The following is an 18,428-nucleotide window of genomic DNA, read 5'->3' as shown; positions in this document are numbered from 1 at the left end:
CCCTGGCCTGGGCTGACAAGGAAGACCTGTGGGCGGGCGTCAAAAGGGGGACCGGCCCTGTGACCCCTCACCGGGGCCGTGGGCCCAAGCCCCGGACTTCCCGGTGAGTGTCAGAGGCCCCTCCGCTGGGATAGGGTCGGTCTGAGGGGGCAGGCGAGTCCCTGCTGACCCCCGATGCCTCCGACGCGGGGAGGGGCAGACCGGGTGGGAGCAGGAGGCCGGGGCAGCAGAAGGGGGCTTCGGCGCGGTGTCCTTAGCCCCGCGGTAGTCTCCCCAGCCTCCGGAGGGGGCGGTAGCAGCAGAATCATCCCATGGGTTACTGGGCTTGGAGAAACTCGGGGTCGCGGGGAGAGCCCTAAGGGAGGCCGGGGGTCTCCGTCGCTCAACCTGCTCCGTCTGTGTTCGCAGAAGCCGGCGATGACCGCCTGCGCCTGCCCAGCGGGTGGGCGTCTGGACCCCGGGCTCTGCGGCCCCGCGCGGTGGGCTCCGGCCCTGTCCCGCCTCCCCCGGGCCCTACCCAGGCTCCAGCTCCTGCTGCTCCTGCTCCTGCTGCAGCCCTCCGCCCTCTCCGCCCAGTTCACGGTCGGGGTCCTGGGCCCCTGGGCTTGCGACCCCATCTTCTCCAGGGCCCGCCCGGACCTGGCCGCTCGCCTGGCCGCCGCCCGCCTGAACCGCGACCCCAGCCTGGCCGGCGGCCCCCGCATCGAGGTCGCGCTGCTGCCCGAGCCGTGCCGGACGCCGGGCTCGCTAGGGGCCGTGTCCTCCGCACTGGCCCGCGTGTCGGGCCTCGTGGGTCCAGTGAACCCTGCAGCCTGCCGGCCGGCCGAGCTACTCGCCAAAGAAGCCGGAATCGCGCTGGTGCCCTGGGGCTGCCCTGGGACGCAGGCGGCGGGTACCACGGCCCCTGTAGTGACCCCGGCCGCGGACGCCCTCTACGCCCTGCTTCGCGCATTCGGCTGGGCGCGCGTGGCCCTGGTCACCGCCCCCCAGGACCTGTGGGTGGAGGCGGGACTTTCATTGTCCACGGCACTCAGGGCCCGGGGCCTGCCGGTCGTCTCCGTGACCTCCATGGAGCCCTTGGACCTGTCTGGAGCCCGGGAGGCCCTGAGGAAGGTCCGGAACGGGCCCAGGGTCACAGGTAGGCTCCCCTGCAGGGTGCGAGGAGGTCGGTGGGTCCTGCCGGCAGCGGGGCGGCGATGCGAGCCAAGCCTCTGTCCGCAGCAGTGATCATGGTGATGCACTCGGTGCTGCTCGGCGGCGAGGAGCAGCGCTACCTCCTGGAGGCCGCAGAGGAGCTGGGCCTGACCGATGGCTCCCTGGTCTTCCTGCCCTTCGACACGATCCACTACGCCTTGTCCCCAGGCCGGGAGGCCTTGGCCGCACTCGCCAACAGCTCCCAGCTTCGTAGGGCCTATGATGCGGTGCTGACCCTCACGCGCCACTGTCCCTCTGAAGGCAGCGTGCTGGACAGCCTGCGCAAGGCCCAACAGCGCCGTGAGCTGCCCTCTGACCTCAATCTGCAGCAGGTAGATGGTCCTGGGAGGAGGGCAGAAGGCAAGGCAGAGGGGAGAGAATAGAGTTAATGAGAAGGAGGAGGATGGAGCCAGTGGAGAAAGAACCAATGGCTGTTCTAGCTGTTTGGAGTTTCCTAGGTAATGTACAGGCTCTGGCCCTGCTTGGGGTCTCTTTGTGTACGGGGATTGCCTGCAGAGAGTAGGCAATGAGACCTCTGAAGTCTAGCGTCAAGCAGTAAACGCTAATGAACTCTAGACTGCCAAACCTTTTGCAGTTGGCTTCCGAGTAAACCCAATTCCAGCACCACATACTCCCAGCTGTCTATAATAAAGAGCTGGCATTCTCAAGAGAGCAGGAAGGAGGGAGGATGACAATCCAACCTTCATCCCTAGTTCAGAGATATTTCCTCTGGGACCTCATCTGGTGGTCTTAACTTTTCAAGGGCCTAGACACCTTGCAAGAAGCATAAAATTCCCTGGGTGGATCCAGGGGCAACGCTAATCAGATCCATAGCGTATTTCCAACGTCCAATTAATATCTAGGGTTCCCCAAGTCCATAGAATCCCAGTTCAGACCATCTAACTTCACTCCGCCACAAAGGGGGCTAGAACCCACTATAAGAAGGAAATTTAGATGTCAATGGGCAGTGAATTAACCACCACAAAGGCCCAACTTACAGGGGACTACATGAGAGAAGGCTGTGGGTCATAGGGGTTGCAATATTTCCCACCAATGCCCCTAGATGCCTCCAAGAGGATTTAAGGTGGCCAATGGAAAGGGAGTGGGAGGGATGGGAATAGTCAGAAGAGAATACAAGTTAGGAATCATGGTGAGATGGGATGGAGGGAGGGTCAGTCAGTGGAGAAAGGGAGGTGGAGAAAGTAGAGAGAAAAGCCCTTCAGCTCTCAGTAAGTACCATGGCTGTCCCCTCAGCTGCCCAAGCTGCCCAAGCCTCTGAGCTTGTGAGTCACCCTTGATTCCTTGAACTCTTTGGCCTCACTTCAGACATCAAGCCCTGTTACTGTTACCTCCTAAAGATCATTTGAATTCATCCACTTTCCCCATCCTTACTGCCACTGCCCTGATTCAGGCCACAGCACCACCAGCCCAAATCCCAAAACATAATCTCTCAGATGGTCTCTGCTTCAACACTCACCTGCCCCACACCCTTCTCCATCCAACAACCAGATCAAGCTTTAGAAATCTGATAGATCTCACTCTGTCATGCCCCTGTTCAAAGCCTCCTAGTGGCTTCTGTTGCCCTGGATAGATGCAGGCTTCTTTACATGGCTTACTAGGTCTCACGTCTTTCGCTCTCTTCCACCTTCCATGAACTTCAGCCAGACCAAGCTACTCCAGTTTCTCTAAATGTGTCTTTCTCTTTTGCCTCTGAGTTTCTGAATGTGCTGTTCCCTCTCTCTTTTCCCTGCCTCCCCTGGATAATTCTGACTCATCCCCCAAGGGATGGTCACTTCTCTTCTTTCTCCAGCCTGGATTGGGGACACTCATTCCTGCCTCTGCAGCTTTCTCAGTTTCCTCTACTTTTACTCATTGCACTGCCTGAACATCCCTATCTGTTTGGCAAGAAGAAAGGTTCCTTAAGATGGGGTCTGCCTTGAACACTGATAAATCTTTAGTGCTCTCACAGTGTCTGGCTCTCTGAGAGATGGGAACTGGGAATAATAGAAAAGCCTGATAAGATCGAGTGGTAACACTGGAGAAGTTTTGTTTTGTTTTGTTTTGTTTTCTAAGGAAAAATAAAAAATAGAAGCCAACCAAAAGATAGGTTGAGAAGGCTTTTAGGTGAATGATAGATGATGAGATTAAAAGTATACGCTGGGCAACCAACATGGAGAAGAGAGGCTCTATAGGTGATGGAGAGTTACGATCAACCAATGGTCAGAGAAGACGCTGAGTCCTGAAAAGAGGAACCAGTTAGTGGGGAGAGCAGGTGTGACAGCCCATAGGGGAGGGAGGAAGGGACAGCCAATGGAAAGGGATGAAGTGTTAGCCAATGGGGAGAGACAAAGAATTAGCTAATGGGGAGGGAGGAAGAGACAGCCAATGGAAAGGGATGAAGTGTTAGCCAATGGGGAGAGACAAAGAATTAGCTAATGGGGAGGGAGGAAGAGACAGCCAATGGAAAGGGATGAAGTGTTAGCCAATGGGGAGAGACAAAGAATTAGCTAATGGGGAGGGAGGAAGAGATAGCCAATGGGGAGGGATCCTGGGAACAACTAACTGGAAGGTGGGAAGAGTGGATACCCCGGGCTTGAAGGGCGGTGAAAGAATTGGCGTGGCTAGGGAATTCTGGTCTGTCTGTGGGCTGTGACCCCAACCTCTGAGCCCCTACTCTCCTTCTCCAGGTCTCCCCACTCTTTGGCACCATCTACGATGCGGTCGTCTTGCTGGCGAGGGGCGTGGCAGATGCGCGGGCTGCCGCGGGTGGCAGATGGGTGTCTGGAGCAGCTGTGGCCCGCCATGTCTGGGATGCGCAGGCCCCTGGCTTCTGCGGGAACCTAGGAGGAGACGAGGAGCCCTCGTTCGTGCTGCTAGACACGGATGCAGCGGGGGACCAGCTTTTTGCCACATACATGCTGGATCCTGCCCGGGGCTCCCTCCTCTCTGCGGGGACCCCGATGCACTTCCCGCGTGGGGGACCAGCACCCGGTCCTGACCCGTCATGCTGGTTCGATCCAAACAACATCTGCGATGGAGGTGAGGGCAAACACCTCAGCCCCCACTGAGACAATCACCATGGACCATCCACCAAGTGGTGACAGAGAATGGACTCCTGTCCTGTAATCCATCTTTGATGGCCTTCTAGGTCCTCTCACAACCCCTGGCTTGCACAGAACTTCTCTCTTGCTGAACTCCAAAGCCCTCTTGGAAACTTTCTAGCTTTCCCAGACTCTCCCCTTTGAGGAACCTATGACCTCCCCCTAGATCCTCTCTGGGCCCCTATCCCCCTTTCCTGGAGGCTCTAGCATTTGCCATGACTCCATGCCTCCTTAGAGAAGAGGCCTCCCATGGCTATTCCTTAGTATACCTCCTCTCACTGTCCCTTCAGGACTGGAGCCGGGCCTCGTCTTTCTTGGCTTCCTCCTGGTGGTTGGGATGGGGCTGGCTGGTGCCTTGCTGGCCCATTATGTGAGGTGAGTAGTGGAATGAGGTAAGTAGGAGGTGAGCGTGTACCAAAAATGGAAGTCTGCAGCAAAAACAGCAGGCTGGGTTCACTCAAGAGTAGAAGAGGAGATTTTTCTTGGGGTGAGGCTGGCAGAGTCCCAGGGGATATCTGGTTTGGGGATGGCTGCCCTCCAAGACCCCTCCCCTGAGCCAACATTATCCCTCCACCCCATCCCCTGCTGGCCTCTTCTCACTGACCTTGGTCCCCTTGGTGGAGATGACCTCTTTCCCCACCAGGCACCAGCTACTTCACATTCAAATGGTCTCCGGCCCCAACAAGATCATCCTGACTGTGGACGACATCACCTTTCTCCACCCACACGGGGGTGCCTCTCGAAAGGTGGGGGAAGCAAGGAGGCAGGAGCCAGCTGTCTTCTTTCTGTAAATTTGGTTCCTTCCCTGGGCCAGCCCTCACCCCAGCTCCCTACTTGGGAAGTCTGATTTCTACCCCAATTCTGTCCCGGGTCTGAGGTCTAAGGAGCAGCATCCTCATCTGTGCAATGAGGGTAACAGCCCCTGTCCTGACTACTTTACTTGGGGGAAGGTGAAGCTCCAACAAGAAAATGAATCTTTGCTTTGTAAACTGTAAAGCGAGCACTTGGGGAGTAATGTCAATATCACCTTCCCTCATTGAGATTCCTTCGACTCCCATCTTTAAATCCCCAAAACTCAGCCTGACCTCAACACAGGACTCTGACACCATAATATATTTTGACTTCTTGCATTGACCTCTACCCACTAGGTGGCCCAGGGGAGTCGATCAAGTCTGGCTGCCCGCAGCACATCAGACATTCGCAGTGGCCCCAGCCAACCCTCAGACAACCCCAACATTGGTGTCTATGAGGTGAGCCTGACCTCAGCCAGATGGGGCTCTACTCCAGGAGAGACAGTGGGGGAAGAATGCTTAGGCCCTGGTCGGAGGGGAGGCGCATTCTCAAGAGGGCAGGCAGTCATGTTAAATTCTGCAGGCTCCAGGAGATGGGGGACAGGAACCCAGACAGGATCTAGGGAAGGGTCATGGATCCTTCAAAGGGAAGCACCTGGGAATCTCCCTGCCCACGGATTTTCCCCTAGCCGCTATCTGGGTGAGGGCTCCTCAAAGGCTAATCACAGTGACCCAGAGACCAGAGGCTGGTGCTGCCAGGGAGCATGCTAGGACCAGCATGTAACCTGGCGTGGCCACTGAGGCCATCTCCTGCCTGGTCAGAGCCTCTGGCCCTGCCCCCTCAGCATTACCACCCAACCCAGACCAGACTCAGGAATAGCAAGCCCTAGATGGGGGAAAGAAAGTCATGAAAAAGTATTAGGACATTGGCCTGTAATCCCAGCACTTTGGGAGGCCACGGTGGGCAGATCACAAGGTCAGGAGTTTGAGACCAGTCTGGCCAATATGGTGAAACCCTGTCTCTACCAAAAATGCAAAGAATTAGCCAGGTGTGGCATGCGCCTGTAGTCCCAGCTACTCGGGAGACTCAGGGAGGAGAATCGCTTGAAGCTGAGAGGTGGAAGTTGCAGTGAGCTGAGATCACACCACTGCACTCCAGTCTGGGTAACAGAGTAAGACTCTGCCTCAAAAAAAAAAAAAAAAAAAAGTATTAGGACACTAACTGTGGGGCCAGGAAACCTGCAGGTGGTCAAGTGGATGGGAAATAATGAGAACAGATTTCGAGAGAGCTGAGAGCACTGAGCAAACCAAGAGAGTAGAAAGTTGGAGCTCCTGGGCTCCAGGTCACGGGAAGGAATGCAGAGGCTCCTATCATGTCACCCAGAGATCATCAAAGCAATTTCTCAGAGGAGGCACTATTGTCATTTGGAGCAGATTGTCCTAAATTGTATGGGACTACTCTGTGCCTTGAAGAATGTTTAGTGTTTCATGGCTCTGGCTCTGTCCATTAACTGCAGCTCCTAGTTTTTGTGACAATTAAAAATATCCCCACATTTATTTCCAAATGTTCCTTAGGGGTCAGAATTAAACCCCAATTCCCTTCTAGTCCAAATCCCTTATAAACTGACAGGGCCACCTGCATAATTAGTGAGATCCAGGGCAAGATAGAAATGAAGGGCTCCTTCTTCATTCAAGATGATGGCAGAGGTCATTGAACCAAACTCGGGCCCCTCTGAGCATGAGGCCCTGTGTGACTGCACAGGTCCCATGCCCATGAACTGGCCCTGCCAACAGCTGAGGATGAGGTCCAGCACCTGGAGGGAGCTGTCTATAGTTCAGTTAGTCTACAATAAAGCCTGATCTATCCAGATTTTTTTACTCCCAGAACAGTGCTGTCTCATGGCAGTGGATGGTGATAAGGGTTGTGATGTCAATGACATTTGTGGTTGTATTAATTCACTTAATAGGACTGTTGGTGGGCACACCTGGGGTGGTGAGGACAGCCATCCATGCCTTCTGAATCTCTGTCATCTGGGGGTGGGCCCTCTCCCAGCTGGCTGTGAAGTGGATGGGCAGACATCAGATCCCTTGCTTCAATGCTTTTTGTCACATGGAAGATGCATTCTGGGACAGTGAGGCAATGGAAATGGGGGGGGTTCTAGGGCTCCCCATCATAGGATTTTAAAAGACTGAGTTCCCTACCCACATCCTCTTTGCTGCAGGGAGACAGGGTTTGGCTGAAGAAATTCCCAGGGGAGCAGCACGTAGCTATCCGCCCAGCAACTAAGACAGCCTTCTCCAAGGTGAGAATTGGGCCTGTGATGGGGCCTAGGTGGCGATCGGTTTCTCCCTTCTTGCCTTCTCTTTGCAGCTGGGTACAGAGGTAGGTCTCAGTTAAGTGTTCCCCTCTGACTGAGTGTAATCCTGGCACTTTGAGAGGCTGACGTGAGGGAGGATCACCTGAGGCCAGGAGTTCAAGATCAGCCTGGGCAACATAAAGAAATCCTATCTCTCCAAAAATTTAAAAATTAGCTGGGTGTGGCATCACATGCCTGTAGTCTCAGCTACTCTCTGAAGGTGAAGAGGGAGGATTGTTTGAGCCCAGGAGTTGGAAGTTACCATGAGCTGTGATCATACCACTGTACTCCAGCCTGGGTGGACAGAGCAAGATACTGTCAAAATTAAGAAAAAAAAGAGTGTTTCCTTCACCCTGGAGTAGGCTTTCATTATTCTCTGTCACACCACTAGTTCATTCCTTTGATCTTGTTGCAATGCGTAATTGTATGTTTGTCTGTCTGCCTGCTTGTTTCTGCCTCTCTCCTGGACTGTAAGCTGAGTGAGGGCCTCCTCATTCCCCTCCATTGCATTCCCAGCACCAAACACAGTGTCTGGAACATTAGAGCAACCCAGTGAATGTTTGTTGAGCTAATGATAGAAACTAAAAAGTAAGTTTCGGTTCTGTCAGGCCACTTGTGTAGAATGGTCCTAGAGGTTCTGAGTAAAGTGGAAAGTGGTCAAGGAGGCTCTAAAATGGCTTATTCTGGTCCTTACAACCTTAATGTCTCCCTTTACCTCCACGCCATGCAGTCTTGGCCTGGCCTCCTTCTCTGATTCCTCTACAGGAGCTCTTGGTCACAGGTGCAATGACTTAAGTGGATTATGTGTATAGGGATTAATGAACTTGATTACCATTTAACATCAGGCGTTTAAAATGAAAAGTAGCCCCTTATTAGGCATTTGGAGCAAAGCAAAGCTAGAAAGGGCACCAGTCAGCTCACTAGCCACCATTTTCTCCAGCATGCCTAGATTGCAAGGACACTCTTTCCTGCAGAGTGCTCAGTCCTGTCTTCCCTAACTCGGAGAGGGTGGGAGTCTCAGACCTAACTGACACAATGATGTAACACCAAGCAAAGCAGCCCCTGGCCAGGCTGCAGGCACAAGACATTTCTGATGTCCTTTGAAAGTGGCACCACTTCAGGTCGGGCATGATGGCTCACACCTGTAATCCCAGTACTTTGGGAGGCTGAGGCAAGTGGATCACCTGAGGTCAGGAGTTCAAGACTAGCCTGACCAACATGGTGAAACCTGTCTCTACTAAAAATACAAAAATTAGCCGGGCATGGTGGTGCATTTCTGTAATCCCAGCTATTTGGGAGGCTGAAACGGGAGAATCACTTGAGCCCAGGAGGTGGAGGTTGCGGTGACCCAAGATAGCCCCACTGCACTCCAGCCTGGGTGAGAGAGTAAGACTCTGTCTAAAAAAAAAAAAAGAAAGAAAGAAAGAAGGAAAGAAAGTGGCACAGCTTCTCCCTGGTTCCCCAAGGAAAGGCTGTTACATCAGGAGAGGATGGTGGTTCCAGGAGCTTCTCCTTCATGAGTCGTTTCCCATAAGACCCAGGCAGTTCAAAATTTTATGGTTGGGGCTGGACATGGTGGCTCGAGCCTATAATCCCAGCACTTTGGGGGGCTGAGGTAGGAGGATCACTTGAAGCCAGGAGTTCAAGACCAGCCTGGGCAATATAGCGAGCCCCCCCACCCCCCCCATCTCTCCAATTTTTAAAAATGTTATGCAGGCATGGTGGCACATGCCTGTAGTCCCAGCTACTCAGGAGGCTGAGGTAGGAGGATCACCTGGACCCAGGATTCCAAAGTAGCAGTGATTTATGACCATGCCTCTGCACTCCACCCTGGGCAACAGAGCGAGACCTCATGTCTAAAAAAAAGGCTTAGGGTTAATAAATCCAAACCCGCCTGGGTCCTAATCACCAATGCAAGATTGTCTTTTCCTTCACAGCGTTAGGCTAAACCATACTCAGTATCCAAACAGGTGGCCTTTGACTATTTTGTTTTTTTCCAAAGAGAGAGCTATGTGTAGGAGAGAGCCCCCCTGCATACCCTATTGACCATTTCATCACCATTTGTAAAAATCTCATCTTCTGAGTTTGGATAGTCAAAAAGATATCTTGATTAACGGCCCCTCCCCACGTTGTCCCTGGGCAGAGAATGCCAGTCAGCTTTCCCCCCTCAGCTCCAGGAGCTCCGGCATGAGAACGTGGCCCTCTACCTGGGGCTCTTCCTGGCTCGGGGAGTGGAAGGCCCTGCCGCCCTCTGGGAGGGCAACCTGGCTGTGGTCTCAGAACACTGCATGCGGGGCTCCCTCCAGGACCTCCTCACTCAGAGAGAGATAAAGTTGGACTGGATGTTCAAGTCCTCCCTCCTGCTGGACCTTATCAAGGTGTGGGGGTGGTGGGGGTGGTGAGGGGATGTCCTGGGGACAGGGATGGGGAGCAGGGGAACCATGTGGGCTGAGGTTGCCTCTTACCCTACCCCTTTGAAGGGAATAAGGTATCTGCACCATCGAGGCGTAGCTCATGGGCGGCTGAAGTCACGGAACTGTATAGTGGACGGCAGATTCGTCCTCAAGATCACTGACCACGGCCATGGGAGACTGCTGGAAGCGCAGAAGGTGCTACCAGAGCCTCCCAAAGCAGAGGGTAAGAGTCCCCTGCTGCCTCCCGCGCTGACGAGCATCCACCAGGATCCCCATTATTTCAAGGGCTTCTCCCTCCCTTCCTCCCCACCTCTGCTCTCACACTCTCTATCCCACATCCACTGGACACAACTCCTGCTACAGAAAAGGTTTCGTGGCCTCTGAGAGAGTGGGCTTTGTGACTGAGGAGACGGCGCTGCTGGGAGCAGTACCTGTGCATGAGCTCCCTGCAGCGGGGTCTGCCCTAAGTGGAAGTTTGCCTAAGGGTGGGGCTTGTATCCAAGGGGCGGAGCCTTCCGTGGGCACCACCTTGTCTGAAGGGGAAGGCCTATTTGTGAGAGTCGGGCTTTCTCTGAGATCTCTCCTAGAGATAGTTGCAAGGCTGCAGGGCTGGTCTCAGGCTGCAGAGTTGTGGTGTCTGGGTGCCAACCTGGGCTCTCTGGCGAGGGTGGGAGTCTTTCCCCAGCGCCCCCACAACCCCTTCCCCATCCCCAGACTTGCTGTGGACAGCCCCCGAGCTGCTTAGGGACCCGGCCCTGGAGCGCAGGGGGACTCTGGCTGGCGACGTCTTTAGCCTGGGCATCATCATGCAGGAAGTCGTATGCCGAAGTGCCCCTTACGCCATGTTGGAGCTGACTCCCGAGGGTAAGGCTGCCCCAGGCATGGAGTTTGGCAGAGGGTCACCCTGCAGTTAGGACAGAGCCAGCCTCACTCTTTTCTCCAAAACAAAGTCCAGTGATGAAACTCAATTATGCAGAGGCCCCCTTAAAGCTGGCGTCTGTGGGTCAGGGTGTGGAAAGCCACGCATGGCCAGGGTGCAGAGGGTGGTCATTAGGTCCCAGACCACAACAGCTTCCTCTGTCTTGATCTTGGACCCAACCTGCTCCCACACTGACAGAGCAGGCTCCTCTCTGGTTCTCAGGGGTCCCTGGGAGGAGCAGAGTGGGGAATGGGTAAAAGGGTAGTCCAATCTGGTTCCAATCGGCATTCCTTCTTCACAGGACTCTGAGTAAGCTACTCGATCACCTATTCCTCACTTTCCTTTTTTTTTTTTTTGAACCAGAATCTTACACTGTCGCCCGGGCTGGAGTGCAATGGCACGATCTCGGCTCACTGCAGCCTCCGCCTCCCGGGTTCAAGCAATTCTCCTGCCTCAGCCTCCCAAGTAGCTGGGATTACAGGCACCCACCACCACACCTGGCTAATTTTTTGTATTTTTAATAGAGATAGGGTTTCATTATGTTGGCCAGGCTGATCTGGAACTCCTGACCTCATGATCCACCCACCTCAGCCTCCCAAAGTGCTGGGATTACAGGCATAAGCCACCTTGCCTGGCCTATCCCTCACTTTTCTTACATACAGTAAATGTTAGATTCTTTGCCTGTGTCAGCTCTTACTGACCTCCAGAGATCGGGATGCTCTTGTTCCTCCTAGCAACCCCCTTCCACACTATACTCTCCCTCCACACACACACACACACACTGAAGCTCTGATGCAGAGAACCCCCTGCCGGGCACCCTCCCCCACATCTTGGTCTTCAACAGTCAGGCCAGGGTCAGAGGCAGCTTGTGCTCTGGGGAACCCCCCTCACTGTCCCTTCATACCTCCAGAAGTGGTGCAGAGGGTACGGAGCCCCCCTCCTCTGTGTCGGCCCTTGGTGTCCATGGACCAGGCACCCGTCGAGTGCATCCACCTGATGAAGCAGTGCTGGGCGGAGCAGCCGGAACTTCGGCCTTCCATGGACCTCACCTTCGACCTGGTCAGGGACTGGGAGTGGGCAAGGACTGGGCTGGCCTCTGGGATCCCAGATTCTTATCAGCAACCTGGGACAGCTGCAGGTGGGCAGGCTGGCAGGACCTCTGGCCTTCCAGGCTACCTCCTAAGGAGTAGCCTGAGGCCTCAGGGTTTGGTGGGGCAGAATTAGAATTGGGGCTGTGGAGGCCTTTGGAGTAGGAGATAGAGTTCTGTCTGGGTGGGAGAAATATTCAATTCAATTCAAATAACATTGATTAAGAACCAAGTATGTGCTTGGCCTGCTATGACAGCAAGACCCTTCTTGGCCTGAGAGTCCAACGATTGAGCTGGCTTCAGTGCCCTGTCAATTACTAGCTGAGAGCAACTGACCTCTGGAATCCTTATTTCCCACTTGCCTTCTAATCGTGTCTGAAAACACAGTGCACAGCACCCCAGGGGTGCTTAACAAATAGTAGATGAATGGTGGTCAGGAATGAACAGCCTGCGAGAGGGCCTATGAAGGGGGGCATGGCAGCCCAGGTCTTCAGCAGCTTCACCAGCCTCCTTCTACTGCTAGTTCAAGAACATCAACAAGGGCCGGAAGACAAACATCATTGACTCCATGCTTCGGATGCTGGAGCAATATTCCAGTAACCTGGAGGACTTGATCCGGGAGCGAACAGAGGAGCTGGAGCTGGAAAAGCAGAAGACAGACCGGCTGCTGACACAGATGTTGCCTCCGTGGGTGCCAGTGGAGAAGGGGTGGGCCAGGAGGGCAGCTGGAGCCCAGCCAGGCAGAGTGGCCCCCAGGCGATCTCACTGCCTGCCATCCCTAGGTCTGTGGCTGAGGCCTTGAAGACAGGGACACCAGTGGAGCCTGAGTACTTTGAGCAAGTGACACTGTACTTCAGTGACATTGTGGGTTTCACCACCATCTCTGCCATGAGTGAGCCCATTGAGGTGGTGGACCTGCTCAACGACCTCTACACGCTGTTTGATGCCATCATTGGTTCCCACGATGTCTACAAGGTGGAGTGTGTAGGGGACAAGCCCTCCTGACCTTCCCAGCCTCCGGCCCAGCCCTTCCTGCTCAGCCTCTAGCCTATCTGCCCAGTCAATCTTCTTTCCCAGACCTCCTGTCCCTTATTTATTCCTCCAGTCCCCAGCTCAGTCACACGGCTAGCAACCTGGCTCTGCACTAACCCCAGGTGGGCCCTGTGACAAGAGGCGATCACTTCATGTACTGGGGGAGGAATGCTCAAAACAGAATTCGCACAACTCCTTCCCCCAGGTGGAGACAATAGGGGACGCCTATATGGTGGCCTCGGGACTGCCTCAGCGGAATGGGCAGCGGCACGCGGCAGAGATCGCCAACATGTCGCTGGACATCCTCAGCGCCGTGGGCACTTTCCGCATGCGCCATATGCCTGAGGTGCCCGTGCGCATCCGCATTGGCCTGCACTCTGGTAACTCCCGGTCCTCCCGGGTTCCAGCCCATCTCCCTCTTTGGGGCCTGGCTCCGGATTTCCTGTAGAGGAGGCAATTCACAGGGCTTATTTGGGTAGCTGATGGAGAACATGGGTGCGAAGATCCCCGCCGACCCCTAGTATTTCCACAGGTCCATGCGTGGCGGGCGTGGTGGGCCTCACCATGCCGCGGTACTGCCTGTTTGGGGACACGGTCAACACCGCCTCGCGCATGGAGTCCACCGGGCTGCGTGAGTGTGACCGGGAGAAGACGGGGAGGTGGGAGGGGGACACGGGAGGTGAGTCCCGAACTCACGGCCTCCCCCACCACTACAGCTTACCGCATCCACGTGAGCTTGAGCACTGTGGGGATTCTCCGAGCTCTGGACTCGGGCTACCAGGTGGAGCTGCGAGGCCGCACGGAGCTGAAGGTGAAGCAGGGCCCCGCCCCCTCCCGGAGGCCCCGCCCACCCTGTGCCCCCGACTTCTTCCAGAGGCCCCGCCCTGCCTAAGGCCCCGCCCATCCCGGGCCGCGGCTGCAACCTCAGCTCACCCTTCCTGACCGGGTCTCCTCGTTCCATCCAGACCTCGAGATCCCCCACCCCTCAACCCAGCCCACCTAAGTCCTTCCCTCTTTCATGTCTCCCCAGGGCAAGGGCGCCGAGGACACTTTCTGGCTAGTAGGCAGACGCGGCTTCAACAAACCCATCCCCAAACCGCCTGACCTGCAACCGGGGTGAGAGGCCGACCTCTGTGGTGGGGCGAGGGAGGAGGGACCCCTTCCTCCCTCTTTGTGTCTGACCCCCCGCACGCGAGGCAGCGATGACCTGGGCCTTGCCCTCCCACCCCCATTCCCCTTCCCTGAGGCTACCGCCCCCTCCTCGCAGGGCCAGCAACCACGGCATCAGCCTGCAGGAGATCCCACCCGAGCGGCGACGGAAGCTGGAGAAGGCGCGGCCTGGCCAGTTCTCTTGAGAAGTAAGGCCCGGCCCCGGACAGGTGCTGCCTCCCTCGGCCCCCGATCCCTTTCTGACTTAGTCCGGGCTGGTTCCTAAACCCAAGAGCTTCCCCTGGGAGGAAAGCACCCGCTGGAGGAATTTTGGCTCAGTAGGTCTGAAGTGGTCTGGGAATCCAGGCTTGGAAAACCCTATAACCCTATAACCAAGGCCTTCTGTGACCCCTCCCCTGGCCCTATCCCATCCCCAGCGCATAAACCTGGCGTCTCCAGAAACCTCACAAGCTGTGCACTGCACGAGAGACAACTCTAGGGGGCAGCAGTCACCAGAGGACAATGTGAAAACAGAAGCCCTGCCCACTCCCCTCCTGCAAGAAACTCTGACCTGTGACCGGCTCCTTCCTAGATGAATCTCCATGACCCCTTTCCTCAACTTCCCTCTGAGATACCCCTCTTTTCTTCAGGATTGTTCTGGAAGGTCCTTTTCCTGAAAGTTGCTGCTATAGATGACCGGAAGTCTGGCTAAAGCTAGTGGACTCTGCCCAGCTCTGCCTCAAAGGATTTTGGGCCTTTACAAGAGCTGGTTGCAAGCCAGCCATGTGACCTTGGGAAAGTCTCACGCACTCTCTGCTGTGATCCCCTCAGTGGCGAAATGAGGGGTGGCCTAAGTGGTCTCCATGGCCCCTATGCACCTGACAGCTGGGTGGCTTGTGGCCCTCAGCCCCAGGAACCCTGAGTCCATCAGGGATGTCAGGGTCAGGGATTCTCCGCTTCCCAGTGTCTCTCAAGGACCCAGGAAGGAGGATCTGAGATTGGATGCCCCAGCCCCAGAAGAAGTGGAGTTCTCCTGTTCCACCAGAGAAGGGTTTGTCCCATGGCCTGAGGGGGCAAGGGCTTCTGTTTAGCCTCAAGCTTCATTCCTGTCTCCATCTCCCACCAGTCAGAAACTGGCTTCTTCTGTGGGCATAACCAGGTAACTTGCCCAAGTGCAGAAAAAAGCTTGCTTCAAGGCTTTGGGGAAAGGAAAGAAAATTGCACCAAACCTTTACTAACCGGAACACCTGAAGCAGAGTAGCATTCTCTGTTTAACTATGAGCTGCTGAGCAAGCAGTTAGACAGAAAATCCTCTCGGCTTAGAATTTTTTTTGTTTGTTTTTTCTGAGTATCGCTTTGTCACCCAGGCTGGAGTACAGTGCAGTGACACAATCTTGACTCACTGCAACCTCCACCTTCCAGATTCAAATGATTCTCCTGCCTCAACCTTTTGAGTAGCTGGGATTACAGGTGCCCACCACCATGCCCAGGTAATTTTTTTGTGATGTTGGTAGAGACAGGGTTTCACCATGTTGCCCAGGCTGGTCTTGAACTCCTGACCTCAAGTGATCTGCCCACCGCGGCCTCCCAAAGTGCTGGGATTACAGGTTGGGCCACCGCGCCTGACCTCTGCTTAGATCTTTGCAACAATTGTCAATGCCCTGTCCTGGCAAGTCCCCAGCTGAAGTTTCCTTTGTGAAACTCTGAGTTTCCAGAGCCCGGGCTTGATGTGTTTGACTCTTGGTGTCCATCACCATTGCTACAGACCCTGGAAGAAGTTAGGGGCAGTGGCAGTCACCTAGGCTGCCACCAGATGTAGTGAGTGTCTAGTCCCTGGAGGTATGAAGGTAGAACTGGAGACATCGATGACCAGGGATAGGATAGTGAGAGGGAATTCCGAAACTAAACCCTCCCTACCCCAAGTGTGGTTGGTGGGCCTGGGTGGATGGAAATGAAGGCTCTCAATGCCCCACGCCAGACCCGCTGAGTCGGCACCTGCATTTTAACAAGTTCCCACAAGATATTGACATGCTCATTAAATTTTCTGAGTCATAGAACTAAATCATCCTAGGATCCTTAAATCTTGGAATCTCTAAGATTTCATAAAAGCCAGGCTAGAAACTAGCCACCAAACCTGTTTTGTTTGGCCTATAGAATGTTTTGTTTTGAGCTAACATTTAAAAATCAAGAGCTTCCACATTTTAAAAATGTATAGCAGATTTCCTCCTTCTCTTGAAGTCAGAAGCCCCACATGGGGCTTGCTTCACCACTTAACCACAATCTGCTGCAGCGAAACAGCAACAGCCCCCTTTATCCAGATGTCACCACTCCCCACAGAACTCAAGAAACCAAGATTTTCTGAACATTCCTTTATATTCCCGCCTGGTGCCTATAGACATTGAGCTTGGGACTCCTTAGCAGATATTAGGATTATAGGGGCTCCTGGAGGGGGCTTTGCCTGTTTTTTTTTTTTAAATTGATTCATGACTTCCACAAGCTTAATGGTGTTCCCTTCTTCCTAAAGGTAAAGGAAGAATATATCAAAAATAAAAAATCCAGCACTTGTAAGTTCTGGTTACCTAAGGTGATATTGCTAGAGTGAGCAATTTAGGGCAATTTTAAAACATTTTAAATTCTGTTTAAATATGATGGATTAAAGATGAAAAACAAAAACCAGACATGCACACACACAAATTTTTCAAAGTTATTGGCATTCTGGAAGATTTTCCTTAATATTTTCTCTGTACTTAGGTCCCAGGGATTGAAGGGCAGATTGACATCTCTGGCCTTGGATCTGACCGTGTGGACAGAGCTCTCAATCCCCTGCCTCTTCCCTCCTGTTCCCGACCCTGCTCCCTTTCCCTTCCTTCCCTCTCTCCCTGCCTGCAAGGCTCTGGAGTAGTTCATGGTGTGTGATTTCAGCAGCCTCAAGGAAGAGTCCAGGATTAAGTGCAGAAGGATTAGCTTGAACAGGCTTGGCAGGGCTCCTCCCGGAAGCAGAGAAGGATGAGCCAGAGGTTAGATCCAGTTTGAAGTGGAGGTGGAGTGGGCAGGACTGAGCCTGTCCCTTCCCAGCTTCACTCAGCCTCCTTTCCCGGCTGGCCTCAATCTCAAGTGACAGGATGTGATGGGGAGAAGAGTCCTGACCCATTCCCAGCTAGAAGAACTTGGGGAACCCACACCCCAGAGTTCACAGATCTAGTGGGAAAAGAGAAGGGGAAGATGAAGCCTCAGTCTCCTCTCTGCACCTCAGCCTCCCCTCTCTCTGTTCCTGTCTCCCTCTCTGCCCTATTCTCCTCTCTCTGTGTCCCCACCAACCCCTTTCTGCCTGGCAGTCTCTCCTTGCCTTTCTCTACAGTTTCCACCATTTCTCTGGAAATTGTATTTCCTGGGCCCAGTCAGCGTTCCAGTTGACCGGGCCCAGGAAGTACCCTGCTGACTCAGGTCCTCACCCAGCTGTTCCTGGGACCTGGGCAGCTTCCAGGGCATGAGAGCACTGGGGCCTGGCTTAGTCACTGGACATCCCCCACCTTCAGATGTGTTTACACTACCTCTGCCAGCTGGCCTGCGCCAGGAGCCCACACTTGGGGTTGTCCTTGCCTTGGGGATGGCTCTCTAGCTGGCAGAGCAGTGATGGCCAAAGCAGGGACCTGCTACAGCTGCTGCTTCAGTCCCACAGCAGAGGCTCTGCAGCGTGTCCCGGGCTCACCCGGCGCCTTTGCTTTGTGCTCCTCTCAGGATCTGGGCCCTGCTCCCTGTTCCCATCTGCAGTGGACCCCAGACACCCCCCTTTGAGGAGGTGGGGTGAACTGCTCCTTGGCAGGGATCTCCGACACTGCGTTGCTGGGCTGTTCGCCGGGCTCTTGGGCACCTGGCACTGTGGATACCAGGCCATGTGCTATGGTGTTTGGGTCCTGGGAGGGTGGCTGAAATAAAGGCATTCTGTCTTCTGTGTCATGGTGTGTGCTCCTTTTAGCCCGGAGGGGTAGTCTGAACACCCCCATCTCTGGAACGCTCAGCCCTAGCACTGCCAGGGAGGGTTTCAGATAGGATTGAACCCTAGAGATGACCTGAAGAGGGGAAGTGGCTGGGGCCAACAGCCCCTAGGAACTCTGTTGAGAGGCCCAGGCAGGGAAGCCTCAGGCCTCTCGGGCTGCTGGAAAAGACCAGGGTCTCTGATGCTTTTGAGGTGGGTGATATGGTTTCATCCCTTGATTGTATGCAGGAGAGAAGAAGGAAGAGAAGGACAGAGCTTGTTTATGCCCAGGACTCATGACCCATGGACCCATAACCTACGACCCACAGGAGCCAGAGTTCAAGACTGAAGGAATAGGACCCCCAGTTGGGAAAGCCGAGGTCCACTGGTCTCTGGGCAAGACCTCA

General features: G+C 54.6%; 1 protein-coding gene across 3 annotated transcripts; it reads left to right on the top strand.

The window, feature by feature from the left end:
- The first annotated feature begins 408 nt into the window (after positions 1-408).
- On the top strand, positions 409-17,996 carry GUCY2D (guanylate cyclase 2D, retinal). Of its 3 annotated transcripts, none has more exons than XM_012457534.2 (19): positions 409-1,138; positions 1,222-1,526; positions 3,882-4,233; positions 4,586-4,670; positions 4,939-5,041; positions 5,444-5,545; positions 7,309-7,389; positions 9,615-9,821; positions 9,924-10,080; positions 10,572-10,721; positions 11,687-11,835; positions 12,388-12,551; positions 12,647-12,839; positions 13,102-13,276; positions 13,429-13,527; positions 13,613-13,707; positions 13,927-14,012; positions 14,164-14,254; positions 14,696-17,996. In XM_012457534.2, the coding sequence occupies exons 1-18, from the start codon at positions 418-420 to the stop codon at positions 14,249-14,251; spliced, it is 3,312 nt and encodes a 1,103-aa protein (XP_012312957.2). In that variant the 5' UTR covers positions 409-417; the 3' UTR covers positions 14,252-14,254; positions 14,696-17,996. The 3 variants fall into 3 exon arrangements, with proteins under 3 accessions (XP_012312957.2, XP_064234408.1, XP_064234409.1); XM_064378338.1 differs by having other exon boundaries at positions 14,483-17,996; XM_064378339.1 differs by having other exon boundaries at positions 1,014-1,138; positions 1,225-1,526.
- Positions 17,997-18,428: the final 432 nt, after the last annotated feature.

Source organism: Aotus nancymaae, unplaced genomic scaffold, assembly GCF_030222135.1.
Source record: "Aotus nancymaae isolate 86718 unplaced genomic scaffold, 86718_ANA_hifiasm-v0.15.2.pri h1tg000018l, whole genome shotgun sequence".
NCBI classification, from domain to species: domain Eukaryota; kingdom Metazoa; phylum Chordata; class Mammalia; order Primates; family Aotidae; genus Aotus; species Aotus nancymaae.
This window is presented reverse-complemented; position numbering and strand designations above follow the sequence as displayed.

Excerpts from the sequence above, each read along its gene's own strand:
- GUCY2D (XM_012457534.2), top strand. The coding sequence starts at position 418 with ATGACCGCCTGCGCCTGCCCAGCGGGTGGGCGTCTGGACCCCGGGCTC. Across the intron at positions 12,840-13,101 it reads GTTCCCACGATGTCTACAAG|GTGGAGACAATAGGGGACGC; the intron begins GTGGAGTGTGTA and ends TCCTTCCCCCAG. Across the intron at positions 13,277-13,428 it reads CCGCATTGGCCTGCACTCTG|GTCCATGCGTGGCGGGCGTG; the intron begins GTAACTCCCGGT and ends GTATTTCCACAG.